This window comes from Littorina saxatilis, linkage group LG6, assembly GCF_037325665.1.
Source record: "Littorina saxatilis isolate snail1 linkage group LG6, US_GU_Lsax_2.0, whole genome shotgun sequence".
Taxonomy (NCBI): Eukaryota; Metazoa; Mollusca; class Gastropoda; order Littorinimorpha; family Littorinidae; genus Littorina; species Littorina saxatilis.
The window spans coordinates 12,476,264-12,490,836 of record NC_090250.1 but is presented as its reverse complement, the minus strand read 5'-3'; the positions used below and the strand labels follow the sequence as shown (position 1 = coordinate 12,490,836).

General features: G+C 44.6%; 1 protein-coding gene across 1 annotated transcript in view; it reads right to left on the bottom strand.

Annotated features, from left to right (window-relative positions):
* The window catches only part of LOC138968534 (nucleoporin p58/p45-like), a 29,562-nt gene that overhangs the window by 9,059 nt on the left and 5,930 nt on the right, over positions 1–14,573 (bottom strand). Inside the window, exons 5-10 of the mRNA XM_070341111.1 lie at positions 6,550–6,705; positions 3,925–4,015; positions 3,561–3,735; positions 1,354–1,433; positions 872–1,073; positions 347–548 (exon numbers count right to left, since the gene is read on the bottom strand). Coding sequence (XP_070197212.1) covers positions 347–548; positions 872–1,073; positions 1,354–1,433; positions 3,561–3,735; positions 3,925–4,015; positions 6,550–6,705 — 906 coding nt within the window. The remainder of the gene's footprint in view (positions 1–346; positions 549–871; positions 1,074–1,353; positions 1,434–3,560; positions 3,736–3,924; positions 4,016–6,549; positions 6,706–14,573) is intronic.

The following is a 14,573-nucleotide window of genomic DNA, read 5'->3' as shown; positions in this document are numbered from 1 at the left end:
CAAAGATCTACAGCAAAATGTATCTGTGTACTTTTTTATGACAGGTAGTGTAGTTCCACATGTTTCTGTCAAAATGGTTTTTTCAAAACATACGTGGACTGCAGTCATCTTTAGTCTCACATCTTTTTTTTCATAGTTTTCAACCAAGAGAGCAAAAACTTTCTTTCATGGGTTACTTTGAATCTCTCATTACCTCACAGAAACACCACAGTTGCATCAAAGTCTTCCCCTGGATCAAAAATCTGATTTACACTATAGCCTGACCCTGTTTTGCTCTGTGTCAGTGAGACATTTGTGATGGGGCAGAGAGAAAGCCAAGAGAAGAGAAAGAAAGGAGAGCACCCACCGTGAGGCTGCTGTGGGCGGTTGAGCACAGAGGCCATGGCAGCAGCGGCAGCGTTGCTGACGCCAGGAAAAGGGGTGGGCCCTAACGTGTCAACAGGCCGGCGCACCACAGGCTGAGACGAGGCGGGCAAACTGTGCTGAAAAATGTCCTTGGTGTCGCCATGGAACACACGCCTGAAGGTCAGAAACTGCTCCTTCTGGGCCTGTGAGGGGGAAAACAAAGCAACTAACAGCAAGCTCTGTGTGGGCGCACACCACAGTGGTTCCTTCCCAGCTTAGCTTGACTGAATGACAATGTCAACCTTCCCTACCTTCAGGTCTTAAAGACAACCAAGACATTGAGATATAAAAGCAATATGCTGTATGTTTTTGTTTTTTAATTTATCAAGATATTACAAAAAGCTTAAAAGGAATCATACTTTTCATTTCTCGTGTGCACCTGACAGCAACAATCCAGTCTAGTGTCAACAAGAACAGTGGGCACAGAAGAGAGAAGGCTGAGGAACACACGGCAAGCACAACTGACCTTGATGTTTTCATGCACTTGCTGCAGTTGAGCGGCCAGGGCGATGAAGGTTTCATGCAGTCTCTTGATGAGAGTGAAGATCTCGGCGGGCGAGTGGCGAACAGGTTGGTACAAAACTGACAGGTGATTCTCCAGCGTTTCTATCTGCTGTCGGTATGACACCATGCGTGCCTCAAACTGATCCACTAGTTGTTCAAAATACCTACACAATACAAACATAGGTTGATAAAGGTTATGGTTGTTGCTTTAATATGTAGTCACTGCCTGTGACAGAATGTTTTTGAATGTCTTGTTCTAGTCTTCTAGCATAAAAACATACTGCTTTAAACAAATTAAATAAAATTAAAAAAGGCACCAAAAAGTGTTGTCTTCATAAGGTAAATAACAAAAATGTAATTCCTTATGTGGCATTATCTTTTTTTCTTTTCTTCTGCTTATTCTGTCTTTGTTACCCACTGTAATAAAAATGAAGAGCAACCTACTCGTTTGGAGCTGTGTTTTCATACTGCAGTCCAGGAGGAATGTCTTTGGTGCGCTGTGCCATTTCTGCATTCTTAAGTTCCTGGAAAAAAAAGCAATGAGAACAGTGTTTTAGGGAAGGCGATGTGTATGAGAGTAGAACTTTTCTGTTAATGTTACTGGTGCCATTCTTTCTCTGCCCAGAAGATTTTTTTTGTAACTGTGGGAAACATGAAACCTTGGGACCAAAGCAACACCTCACATACTGCCTCTGCAACTTTTCCTGTTTGAGCGTTACGTTATACGGGTATGTAGTGCAGGTTTTCTTCAGTATCAACCGTCCTCACTGTCTGAAGGTTGCAAAATTAGTCATACCTGTGGCATCAGTAAAGGGGTACATTCTGATTTGTACTTAATGAGTAAATGGCTGCACAGAAACAAATTCACATGAGCAAGAAAACTTGCTGAAAAAGATATACCACACTTGCAATCAAAAGTTAACGATACCTTCCTATTTGTGTAAGCGATCACATACATCATTCATCCATAGATCTGTTCAGGCTTTACAAAATGTACAGAATCCTTGCACTTGGGACACATACCACAAATCATCTATAGATCTGTTCAGACTTTACAAAATGTACAGAATCCTTGCACTTGGGACACATACCACAAATCATCTATAGATCTGTTCAGACTTTACAAAATGTACAGAATCCTTGCACTTGGGACACATACCACAAATCATCTATAGATCTGTTCAGACTTTACAAAATGTACAGAATCCTTGCACTTGGGACACATACCACAAATCATCTATAGATCTGTTCAGACTTTACAAAATGTACAGAATCCTTGCACTTGGGACACATACCACAAATCATCTATAGATCTGTTCAGACTTTACAAAATGTACAGAATCCTTGCACTTGGGACACATACCACAAATCATCTATAGATCTGTTCAGACTTTACAAAATGTACAGAATCCTTGCACTTGGGACACATACCACAAATCATCTATAGATCTGTTCAGACTTTACAAAATGTACAGAATCCTTGCACTTGGGACACATACCACAAATCATCTATAGATCTGTTCAGACTTTACAAAATGTACAGAATCCTTGCACTTGGGACACATACCACAAATCATCTATAGATCTGTTCAGACTTTACAAAATGTACAGAATCCTTGCACTTGGGACACATACCACAAATCATCTATAGATCTGTTCAGACTTTACAAAATGTACAGAATCCTTGCACTTGGGACACATACCACAAATCATCTATAGATCTGTTCAGACTTTACAAAATGTACAGAATCCTTGCACTTGGGACACATACCACAAATCATCTATAGATCTGTTCAGACTTTACAAAATGTACAGAATCCTTGCACTTGGGACACATACCACAAATCTAGAGCCTGACTGCTTTCTGTGCAGAGCATACATTTTTATCTGATTTTTAAACTAATACCTATACCAATCTGAACTTAAATTAGCAATAAATATTCACTCTAACATGAAGCAGCCAGGCTGTAGATGTCTGGTATGTCTCTAGGCGGAGTCCAGGTAAAACTAGGGGCAGATTTGTGTCTGGTATGTCTCTAGGCGGAGTCCAGGTAAAACTAGGGGCAGATTTGTGGGTCACACTGAGCGTAAGGGTGTAGATGTCTGGTATGTCTCTAGGCGGAGTCCAGGTAAAACTAGGGGCAGATTTGTGTCTGGTATGTCTCTAGGCGGAGTCCAGGTAAAACTAGGGGCAGATTTGTGTCTGGTATGTCTCTAGGCGGAGTCCAGGTAAAACTAGGGGCAGATTTGTGGGTCACACTGAGCGTAAGGGTGTAGATGTCTGGTATGTCTCTAGGCGAAGTCCAGGTAAAACTAGGGGCAGATTTGTGTCTGGTATGTCTCTAGGCGGAGTCCAGGTAAAACTAGGGGCAGATTTGTGTCAGGTATGTCTCTAGGCGGAGTCCAGGTAAAACTAGGGGCAGATTTGTGGGTCACACTGAGCGTAAGGGTGTACATGACATTGCCCATGAGAAGAAATGTAGTATAATTGCATGTTGGCATACGCTTAATCAAGTTGAGTAACACAACATGAGTAGGGGCCCAAAAGTTTAACAAAACTACACAGACACACCCACATAATAACACTTGCATGTGCACACTCACACTCAAGAGTGAACGATAAAAACATGCAGACAAAAAAGCAAGCATACCTGTGTCATCTCTGCTTTCAGTTTGTCCAGAGTACAGGCGTTGCGCTGTAAGCCATTTGACACAACAGAGAGAAGCTGCTTGAGTGCTGCAATGTCTTCCTGGACTCGCACGATTGGCTTTGATGACATGCGCACTATGTCTTCACGGATTGCTTTCTCTCCCTTCACATATTTTCTGCACAGACAGAAGAACTTCATTTTGCATCACTTCAGATCAGAGTCCAAGATACATGGCAGGTAGCAGCAAACAAGCCTAGGAATGTTGGACAAATCCTCATCCACTAGTTTTTGTTAGTCCAAGTTCAGACAGATTAAAAAAAAAATCACAAACCAAAACCTCTTCTCTACCCCAAATTTTACTTACTGCATTTCATCCACAGTGGTGACCAGTTCAGCTGGTATGTTGGACTCTTTCAGGGCCTTTCCGTCACTGCTTGACCCAAGACCACCTGTGCCTGCAGCAAGAACAAACACGCTTTCACTGTAAAACACCATGGAAAAATAACACCTACGTAGCAAACTCAAGCAAACATATAAAAAATACACCAGACAGTCCTACCAAAATGCATAGAACAAGTTTGTGAATGAATGCATGTATGTGACCCTTTTCTTGGAATCAATCTTAACTCGCAACCCGCACAGCTGAGCTACACACGAATAACAGTGCAGGGGGTCAACCTGGGTGATATTGAGATTTGGTGTGCAATGAAGTCTTGAACATTTATCTATCGTTTGGTATCGGATTTTTTAATCAAAAGTGATTGTAAGTGGGTGAAATAATTAATTATAGTTATCAATTATGGTCATAAACACGCCCAAATTGACCCATCTTTGAGCAAACAAATAACCTTAACCCTTGCAGAACCCCTACATATCGCTTATGTACAGAACCGGCTGCGCTTGGCCTTTCGCGGGCTGCCGTCATAGCTTTCCGTGTGTGTATGACACACGCTGAGCGAGCCAGCCTCAGAAAACGTGACGTAAACAATCGTTTGATTCTAATCAATGAGGAGCGAGGAGGGGGGGGGGGGGGGGGGGGCTAAAGGATATCAACAATACTTGCAGGAGACTTTGATATATACATTTGTAGCCATTTCTAACCACATTATACGTCAAATTCAAAGTATTGGATACCTTTTAGCCATTGTGTGACGTTCGCTCCTGTATGTTTGTTTGGGTGGGTTTTTTTGGAGGGTGGGGTGCGGGGAGGGGGGGATGCACGATCACTTAAAATCAACACATCATTACACTTATGGATTAAAATGTGCAGAGATGCTTCCCCAAACTTTTGGCAAAAAATCAAGAAGATTGGGTCATTCTAAGACCATGTTGCCAAAGAGAAAGTGTGGGAGAAGTGTACACAAACTTCTAAGTCTGTTTTCTCAAAAAGGCTCACGATGGAGGTGTTGACCATACCTGTCAACCTGTACGGTTTTCCCGTATTGTGTACGGGATTTATCAAAATTTAGGTGTGTACGGCTTACACAGCCAAGCAGTACGGGCAAACCAAATTGTACGGAAATTCATGTCAATGCTGTGATCTTGACAACAGTTACCTTTGCAAGTGACGATTAACACACATACTCAGGCATGTCAACTGAATCAAAGAGACACAGACATTGAAAAGCAGTATGAGAGATTATGCAAATGAGTACTAACAAGAAGAGCAAACGCTCGATCGAGTCACTTTCGCAGTTCTGAATATTATATGAGGCATCAGATGGACAGGAAGAAATTGCTATTCACAACACAATGAGTCACGTTCACATAAAATTTGAGCCCGGTCACTTTTATAGTTTCCGAGAAAAGCCCAACGTTAAGTTGTGTGTTGCCGAACAGAAAAGGCTAGTTATCTCCCTTGTTTTTCTGATAACGTTCGTAAAAGGCTACAGATGTAAATACTTTGATGTAAAGAATAATCCTACAAAGTTTCAATCACATCCGATTAACTTTGTCAAAGATATAAAATGTCTAATTTTTCCTTTGACGCTGACCTGTGACCTTGAAAAAGGTCAAAGGTCAACGAAACCATCGTTAAAGTGTAGAGGTCATTGGAGGTCACGACTAAACAAAATATGAGCCCGATCGCTTTGATAGTTTCCGAGAAAAGTCCAACGTTAAGGTGGTGTCTACGGCCAGCCGGCCGGCCGGCCGGACAGACTAACACTGACCGATTACATAGAGTCACTTTTTCTCAAGTGACTCAAAAATAGACCTGACAGTGCCTATGCTATTTTCCAAACCTCCTTCTTTTTCACCAGAGTGAGCCGTTTTGAAATTAAGTTACCAATTGGAACTTACTGAAAACTGTTTTCTCATTTAAATTGAAGTTTTGAGTCAATAATTATTGATAATTTACATCAGGGCAAGGGAGGCAACTGTGTTATTTTGGGTTTTTATTAATTTGTCAGAAATTTTTCAAACATGGTTATTTTTTCATCCTGTAGATGAAACTTGTTTAAAATCAAGTTCATTCATGAGAGCGATTCTGGGGGGTAAACAGGCCTGAAGCTGGTTTTTGTATTTAAAAAAAAAAAGTTGGTGTGTAAGGGATTGTTACCTTGAATACAGTTTCTAGTCATATAAATACAGGTTGGCCTTGGAGGGGGTTGACAGGTCTTCTGGTGTTGACTCCAAACCGCCATAACTTCTACAATTTTTCAATATCAATCAATATGAGGCTTATCGCATATTTTTTGAGTTACAACAATTATTCTGGTATCAAAATAATCAGCAAATATTGTAGTTTTTGGAAATGTAATAATCTCAAAACCTTCAAAATCTACCTAAAGACTGATTTGGTGGTGCGGGGTCACATATCTGCCATGGACAACAACACCTAAATAGTGTACTGCAAAATTTCACTGCAAGCAACCATGTATACATAAAAACAACAGACTGTCCTGTCAAAATACATAGCACAAGCTTTAGAACAAATGCATAATATGTGCATGCACCCATACCCATGCCCACCCATACACACCCCTACCTGTGCCTGTAGTGGACGTTTTGGGATCCAGGCCACCCAGGCCAGTGACAGCGGGTGCTGCAGTGGTCTTGCTGAAGATGCAGCCAGCTGTAGTGGTGGCGGCGGCCCCACCCAGGCCTCCAAGCCCCAGCAATGCTGCGCTGCTGGTCGCTCCACCTGAACAGTACATCCATTGTTTATGTCTTTAGAAATCAACTACAACTTACGATGTACAAGTATAGCAGTGTGATGCTAACAAGTACATAAACCATCACAACCTCTTGTCAGGCTTTCATTCACTTTTTTTTTTTTAAAGCATTTATCAAAATTTTGCTAAACCATCACACTTCAAAACCCGACACGGATTAACGAAATGGCTATAAAAAAAAAAGAATTAAAAAAAGTCACACAAAGCAACATCACAAGTCAATCGGCCGGCCTGAAACTAAAAGATCGACACTGAAAAACCCGGATTAGTCAAGCTCAAATCCACAATCCACAGACCGAGACTGGTCTCCCTGAAAATTACCAGTTTTTCTCTCACACAAACTACAGGGGACTTCCACTAAATCGCAAATTCGGCTATATCGTGAAGACATCTTGGACCCCGAAAAAAACCAGGACCAACCTTTATAAAAAAAATAAAACATGTTTTCGGTTGTGTGTGTCTGCTGTTCCAGTTTTCTTTTGTGAAGAAGCACGTTTCTCTTGTGGACTTGTACAGCAGGCCTCAAACTTCACACCCCATTGCACATCAGTCAAACATGACACCCCTTAGGCAGCAGGTTAGTGGTTTACCATCCTTTATTGTCTGCTGTGCAGTCAAGCATGCCGATTTACGACTTGTGTCCCTCTAATTCCTCTGGCCAGGTGTTTCTTGAGGCACCAGTAACTGCTTATTGAGAATAAGATTAGTACAGTTGAACAAGGTGACAAGACTGAGAAAAAGAGAGAAAGAGAGAGAGAGAGAGAGAGAGAGAGAGAGAGAGAGAGAGAGAGAGAGAGGGGGGGGGGGGAGACAACTGGTGCATATCAACTCCAACTAGAACTAACAGAAGACAGACAGACCTGTACCAACCGACACTATACCCAGGCCTCAAGTAACACTGGCCAGCTGTTGACCTCAAAATCCTTGATAGACAATCCTCTGCTTTTCGTTCTACAACCCCCTTCCTCCTCTTCGAGTTCCCCACAATGTGTAAAGTGGTTGCCATCTCAGGCTGTCACAACGGGCGGCAGTCAAAGCTATCCGCTCCAGCCGCACTCCTCTCTGCCCCTCTTCCCTCCCCTGTTTCAACATCCTTGCCCACCCACCCCCTTTCTCACCCCCCTCTCTACTCCTTTCTTTGCCTGGGTAGCAGAGACTGTAGATGTGACAATGTACTAACCTTCTGGTAATCCCTCCTTCACATTACACTGGCAAATGTGCTGTACAATATTTTGCCCTTATTTTTGGACTGGGGTTGTCAATTGCAGAGGGTAAGAGACTGTGTTTGCAACAGCAGAGGTGGGAAGTTATTATGGTATTTCTCATACAACACGAAGAAAAACTTGGACAGTATTCATCCAATTCAAATTCTTGTTCACATGTTAAAACCGAGACAGTAGACCGACTACCGAAAGTATCGCGAATCGGATATATCGCGTTCTCAAATCTTTGGACCCCAAAGACCGCGATATACTGGAAGTCTACTGTACCTGTATTTGACTATGAGCAGCATGGCATTTATTGTTATTAGCAACTACCAACTGAGAAAAAGACCATAGGGACCACATCAGATAGCTCTTGTCTTCACATTATTCATTAAAGTTTGACACTTAACTCTACTTCTCTGTGGAACAAATCATTAGTTTTTGCAGAAATCCCTTCCAATCTGGTTCCTCACTAGATGTCTTAACGGTGCCAGATATGAATTCAGTTTAAGAGGCGAAGATGGCGCTACAGACAATGTAAAAGTTTTCATTTGCATTAGCCTACAGCACCAAAACCATTTCGGCAAATTTGCCTGGGAGGTTATAATCAAAAATTTTAATAATAAATTTTCATTTGATTAATATACTTACCCAATTCACATAAAGCAATTTACTTCAGTTTAGTGCTAGAACGCTGAAACTACGCTCAACCCTGGGGGAAGTAACCCTAAAAATAGAACGACCTTGACGGTCACATGACAACGCCAGGTCAAGGCTACCTCCCAGCATGCATTGCGCACACGTGCTCTCGCCGCCATCTTGCATTCATTCGCTCAAAGCGCCCTCTCATTTTTAGGGATCTAAAGCGGGGTAGGCGGGACGGACTTTACTATGTGAATTGGGTAAGTATATTAATCAAATGAAAATTTATTATTAAAATTTTCGATTAAATTACATATCTTATCCCAATTCACATATAGCAGATTGCTAATTAAGGTGGTGGGGTGCTCACCTATGAGCTAGGCAACAATTGCCCTGCTGCTACCATAGCTGGTAGCGCCTTGGTACCGTCCTGCCGCGCACTGAAAATGTCGCGCAGGTAATAGTTGATAAAAACATCCTCCGATCTCCAATAGGCGGAGTCGAGGACTTCAGATAATCTTCCTGATTTTAGCACCAACTTAGCTATGTCCTTATCTCTCTTAGTGTACAAAGACGATAAGAGTGGCTTTTGTTTGTGATCTTAACTCCTTGTATGAGACAGGAAGGAGCATAGTGATCTAACTGGCCTGTGGCGAGAATCCTATAAAGAGGAATAACTTAGACCATCGGAGATGGTTATCCTGACTTCTGATTCTTGGCTAAGAAGTCTGGCCGGAAACGGACTGAGATAGAGCGTCTCTATTGAATACTACGTCTCCCGGTAAGCCAGCGAGTGCGTGAATCTCGCTACCTCTGTGTGCCGTAGCTAGAAGCAAAGTGGAGAGCGTTTCACACGTCAGATTTATGAAGAAGAGCGGAATGTAGCGGTTCAAAATCTGTGGAGCATAGAAACTCCAGTACCAAAAGACTCAGACTTGTCCTGCTGTGACCCTTTGGTTATGAACGCTATCTAGCCTATGGTCTCTCTGTTAAGGGAGACCTGTAATCTTATACTGCGAGCTAAGTAAGACACGCTGATAAGATTAGGAAGAAACATAGCCTAATTCAGGTAAGGCCTATGAGTAAGGTCCATGCTCTATCTCGCACAGTCTGGAAGGAGCCCAAGGGAGAACTGTCCAAGTACGAACATGCCCCCCCCCCCCCCCTTTTCTTCCACCTTGTCTCATAAGACTTATGAGTGAAGAGGAAGGCCCTGTTTGCGAGAGTGTGACAGAATGTCACTGATCTTTTCAAAGAAAAGGATGAAGTACAGAGAGTAAATCAAGCTCCAGAGAAAACAACCGTTGTCCTCAATGGTTACCGGAGTGGTATCAGTGAGAACTATGTACCCAAGTCCCTAAGCGGTGGCTTGAAAGAAAGGGAGGCGAACTCCGGTGAAACCGGCAGTGTAACCCGCAAGGGAGCGAAGTACTGCTGATGTTGTGTTTGAGTAAACGACAGTACAATAGCTGAAGCCGAAAGGCCGCAGCTTGAATGTTAAAGAGATTGCCTGCCGGGCCCGTGTTCCAAACGGTCACCCATCCCGGTAGAAACCGGGCTCAATAGTTGTTAACCTCGGTGGTCGGAAAAGACCGTGGCTGTGAACGGAAGTCTAAGCCACGGCTGCAAGAAGCGGGTATACTTTCCCTGTTTGCAAAGCAGGGGTGAAAAGTCAGGAGTATTGAAAACCTGATTGCCTGTTAGTATTGTGCTAACCGACCCGCAATCGGGGAAGACACGACTGGGTATCGGTAACCTGATCCGCTCTCAGACCATGCTCCTATCAAATCCCGTCCCAAGGGAGGGGTGAGTGAGCGTCTTACGAGTTTTAATTGCCGATGACTGTATGGCTAGAGGCATTACATGTAGCTAGTTCTGAAACCTTGGGAAAATATCTTCAAGGAAAGAGAACTGGCTTTGGAAAATAAGTGGACTCTGTTAGAAGAGGTCACTGTATAGCCAAGGTTCCATTAACTGGTACAGTGGAGTCCGGGTACAACGAATCTCAAGGGAGATACATTTTAGTTCGTTATATCAGTAATTCGCTGTAGAGTTTTCAACCCTAAATGGCCTCAAGACAAGTTTTCCCACTCACCTTCAAATGATCGTCCCATCGATCTTTCCTTGGAGAGTACAATCTCTGCATGTTTTCAACAGCTTTATAATATAATCCATAGAGAGGCATAGTTCAAATGTTCACTTTACTGTAATTTTAGAAGTAAAATTGAAAAAGTCGTGAGAAAGCATGTACCGTATTTTCCGGGTCATAAGGCGCAACTTTTTTCCTCGAGTGTAGCAAAATACGAAAAAAATCAAAGAGACCGCCTGAGTACCAGTCAAACAACTTGTGATAATGCATGTTTCAGCTACTAGGTACTACCCTGGCCATGTTTCCTCTCAAGACATCAAAGAGACCGCCCCAAAGGTTAAACTCGGTCACTGACCCCGGTGCAGGAAGTGTTTCCTCTCTCAGATATGACAGGGGAACCAACTCTCATAGCTAAAACTGGGTCATTGACCCCAGGGAAGAAGGTCAGTGTCTATAAACAAGGCATCACAATGGACCTGCCTTTGATCTCGCCGCACACACAGAGCACACATATTTCCACTCTGTATTCTTCCTTTGATGTGCGGCTTATTTTCATTCTTCGACCGTTTGTTACCGGTATACTTTTACTTGTGTTTGTGTATTTTTGTCTTTGGAGACAATTATTGACATCAGTTCGTTGTAGCCTTGTGACTTTTAGAGACAAAACGGCTCTGGGGCGATGAAAACGTGTTTGTTATAAGAGGGGTTCGTTATGCAAATGAGTTCAAAAGGTTCGTTGTAGCCGGAAAGTAACAAGTAAGAAATAGAAGGCTGTCTGCCGGGAAATCAATGGCAGTTCGTTAAAGGCGGGATTTCGTTATACCCAGGTTCGTTATAGCTGGACTCCACTGTACTTCAAGTACTGGTAACCTGAAGTTCGATATCCCCGAGGGTAAAGGTAAGCTCTAACTTCTTCTGCCCATGTGCGGAAGTGACTCAGACTAAAATGTCGTTAGAAACCATGCAGAGGGATCTGAGTATGTATCCAAAGCTGCATCCCTGAAACTGAAGTTTCGTGATTCAGCCTTCGTTGGCTTAATCTAGAGGCAAAGAGTACTATTTGCGAAGCCAAATTGTGCAAAATCAGGGGCCACCGCTGGGAAGACTACAAAAAGAGTGTAGTTTGTTAACTCGCGGTAGAACAGGCCCTGAGGGGCGTAAAGCTGAAGTTGAAACACTGAACCAGAAGGTGTGTGTTTTAACATTAATTGCCAAACACCGCATTCCTATCTTTTGCGTCTGGGAAAAAGATCCCCAAATGCGGAAAGCTTTAGTGCCGAACATAAGGGTAGCCACATGATGGTGACCTTAGTTCTGTTCGTAACACTTAATGTGAAAACTTGGAAGGTTTGACAGTGCTTCAAGTTTTCCGGCAATAGTCACTGACATGCGACTGTGAAGCCGTTTATCCTTAAACAAAGAGGCTTATACATCTGAAGCTAGCCGTAAGCTGTCTGACATAGAGTCCTAGATTGACATCACCCAGATTTGGTCTGAGTGTGTCTCTGACTGACGCGGGTGTCTCCATTGTGAATTTGATTTGTCTCAGAAATCTATTCAGAGGGGACAAAAGTACTTGTATCGCTGTCTTTCCTTCCGTTAAACAGGAAACTTGACAGCTGCGGCGCTCTGGTTAAGGGAGCCTATCCCTCCTTCCAGTGTAGCCTGAATCCCGAACGCACTATAACCACTATTCACTGACTGATTACCTTAGTAACCAATGTGTAAGTGCCCGTGACGGGCCGCCTGCCAACAAAGGCGTGGTGGTTGCATGGGCTAGTGGTTCGGGGACACATCATAGGGGGTGTAGCTTGCGTCACGCACCCTTGAAAGAATCTTCCCCGTCCTCGTGAAGAAGAGCTGGAGTGTGCTGACCTGCCCCTATTCACAGAAGAGGCGGCAGGTTTAGGCGGTCCGTAGCTCTTGCTCTGAGGCTTAGGAAAGCCGTGTTACGCTATCTTGGCTATAGCTAAATCCCGATCGTCCCGGGTTTGCTTGTGGAGCGCGTCGAGCGACGGCTGTACCAACAAGGCACCCTCCGTGAAAGGGGATAACTTGAGAGCCTCAAGCGCGGCTTTGTCTTGGATCATGGAACCCAAGAGAAACGCTGACCTGCGAGCGTGCACCGCGTGTGCATAAAGATGCGCAGAAAGACGCATTTGTTCGGCTGAAACTTGGCCAAAGTAGCGAGCAGCGTCGTTACGTCCTTTTCGCTCGCGTCCTGTCGAAACTCAAACGGTTCCAGGGACGCAACGATAGAACGGGAGAGAGACCTAAGCAGCGTTTCCGAAAGAGACGCTAACTCTAGGTTAAATCTCCCTGTCTCTTCTAGTGCCACAAGGGCGGACTCTGTATAAGGGACAGCTTTGTCCTTACTATAGCCATCCTCCCTGAGCGTCACTAACTCCGGTGTCACCGGAAGTGGAGCTCGTGGTAGAGAAAAGTGTCCAAGAGATTGCGTGGCAGAGGGTTCAACCCGAACTTCCGGCCAGCAGCTTGCCCGACTTAAGGGGTTGTCTGTGTGGAGGCTAGCCACGGCTGTGCTAACCCTGGTGCCGGACTGTGCGCTGTAAGCAGAGGCACTGTGTCCAAAAGCACATATCCCGACCGGGAATTCTTAGCCTGAATCTTAGACCTCTCACCGCCACTGAGGGAGATTCACAAAACTTAAAAGTTTGTTTTTCTCCCTGTGTTGAGCGAAAAACTCTGACAGCAGAAGGTGGTGGTGCAGACAAACTTGTTGCTGCAACCACTCCTTCCTCAAAGTATCTTGAAGCTACCTGTGCTGCCAATGCTACTGCATGGGGAAGCTTGTGTGGTAGCCGGAAATCTTAGACGCCGGAAATTCGCCACCATATTGACTGTCATAGTCATAGGCAGTGTCATCCGGAAGAGAGGTACCGTGTGAGGCATGTCGCCTACTCGTATCCTCTCTGGAGAGAACTTCCTGCCCCCTGGGCGGAAGTGTGGAGAGCTGTGCTGGGGATGCTTTCGTTGAGCAAACCGGCACTTGCGTGTCTCCTGTTGTAAGTACAGGCCCCTGCAAGTCGTGATGCGCGCAAGTCTCCTGCCTTACAACAACTTCCTGCCCCCTGGGCGGAAGTGTGGAACGCTGTGCCAATACTGGATCCTGAACAGGCCAGACCGACGATTGCGTGTCTTCCGTTCTAAGCACAGGCATCGGAAGGGAGACTCCCCGACCAGCTACCTGTCTGTTGACGGCTTCCTGCTCCCGTAGCGGAAGTTGAGACCACTGGAACACCACACGGGCCGGGCATGCACTTGCGTATCTCCCGTACTAAGAGCATGCACCGGAAGGGTGACTCCCCAACCGGATGCCTGTCTATTGACGGCTTCCTTCCCGACGCCGGGCGGAAGTTGGGAACTACGTTGTGCCGTCGCTGGAACACGGGCCAGGCATGCACTTGCGTAATTCCCTGTGGGACAGTTTACAGTACCTTGAATGTAGCTGCTGAATCCGGAAGTGGAGGCATGGTGAGGGAAACTCTTTCCGTCTTCACCGGAATGTTGTTCAGCGTGAACGTCGGCCGAATTAACAGTGGCTGACTGCGCTGCCTTAACCCTCGACCGAGAGCGATCGTCTACCGTTCTTGCCTGAAGAGAGAGCAAAAGTTCGCTCGCCGAGCGCAATTCTGACGAAAACATGCACCTCATTTAATCGCTAAACGTTGCAAACATTGCTGACAAATCTTCCTTCTCCGATGCTATGCTAGCCTTAACCGGCGCTGTCTTGCATTCTTGCTTCAGCGCCGGCATTACCGGCTCTTAGGATTGTCAGTTTCTTCCGTGAAAATATTCTGAGAAACTGGCTCGAACACCGTAACTGTAGGTTTAGAACCCTTGGGCTTCTTAGCCGCTTTCTTAGACGGAGACTCTGTAT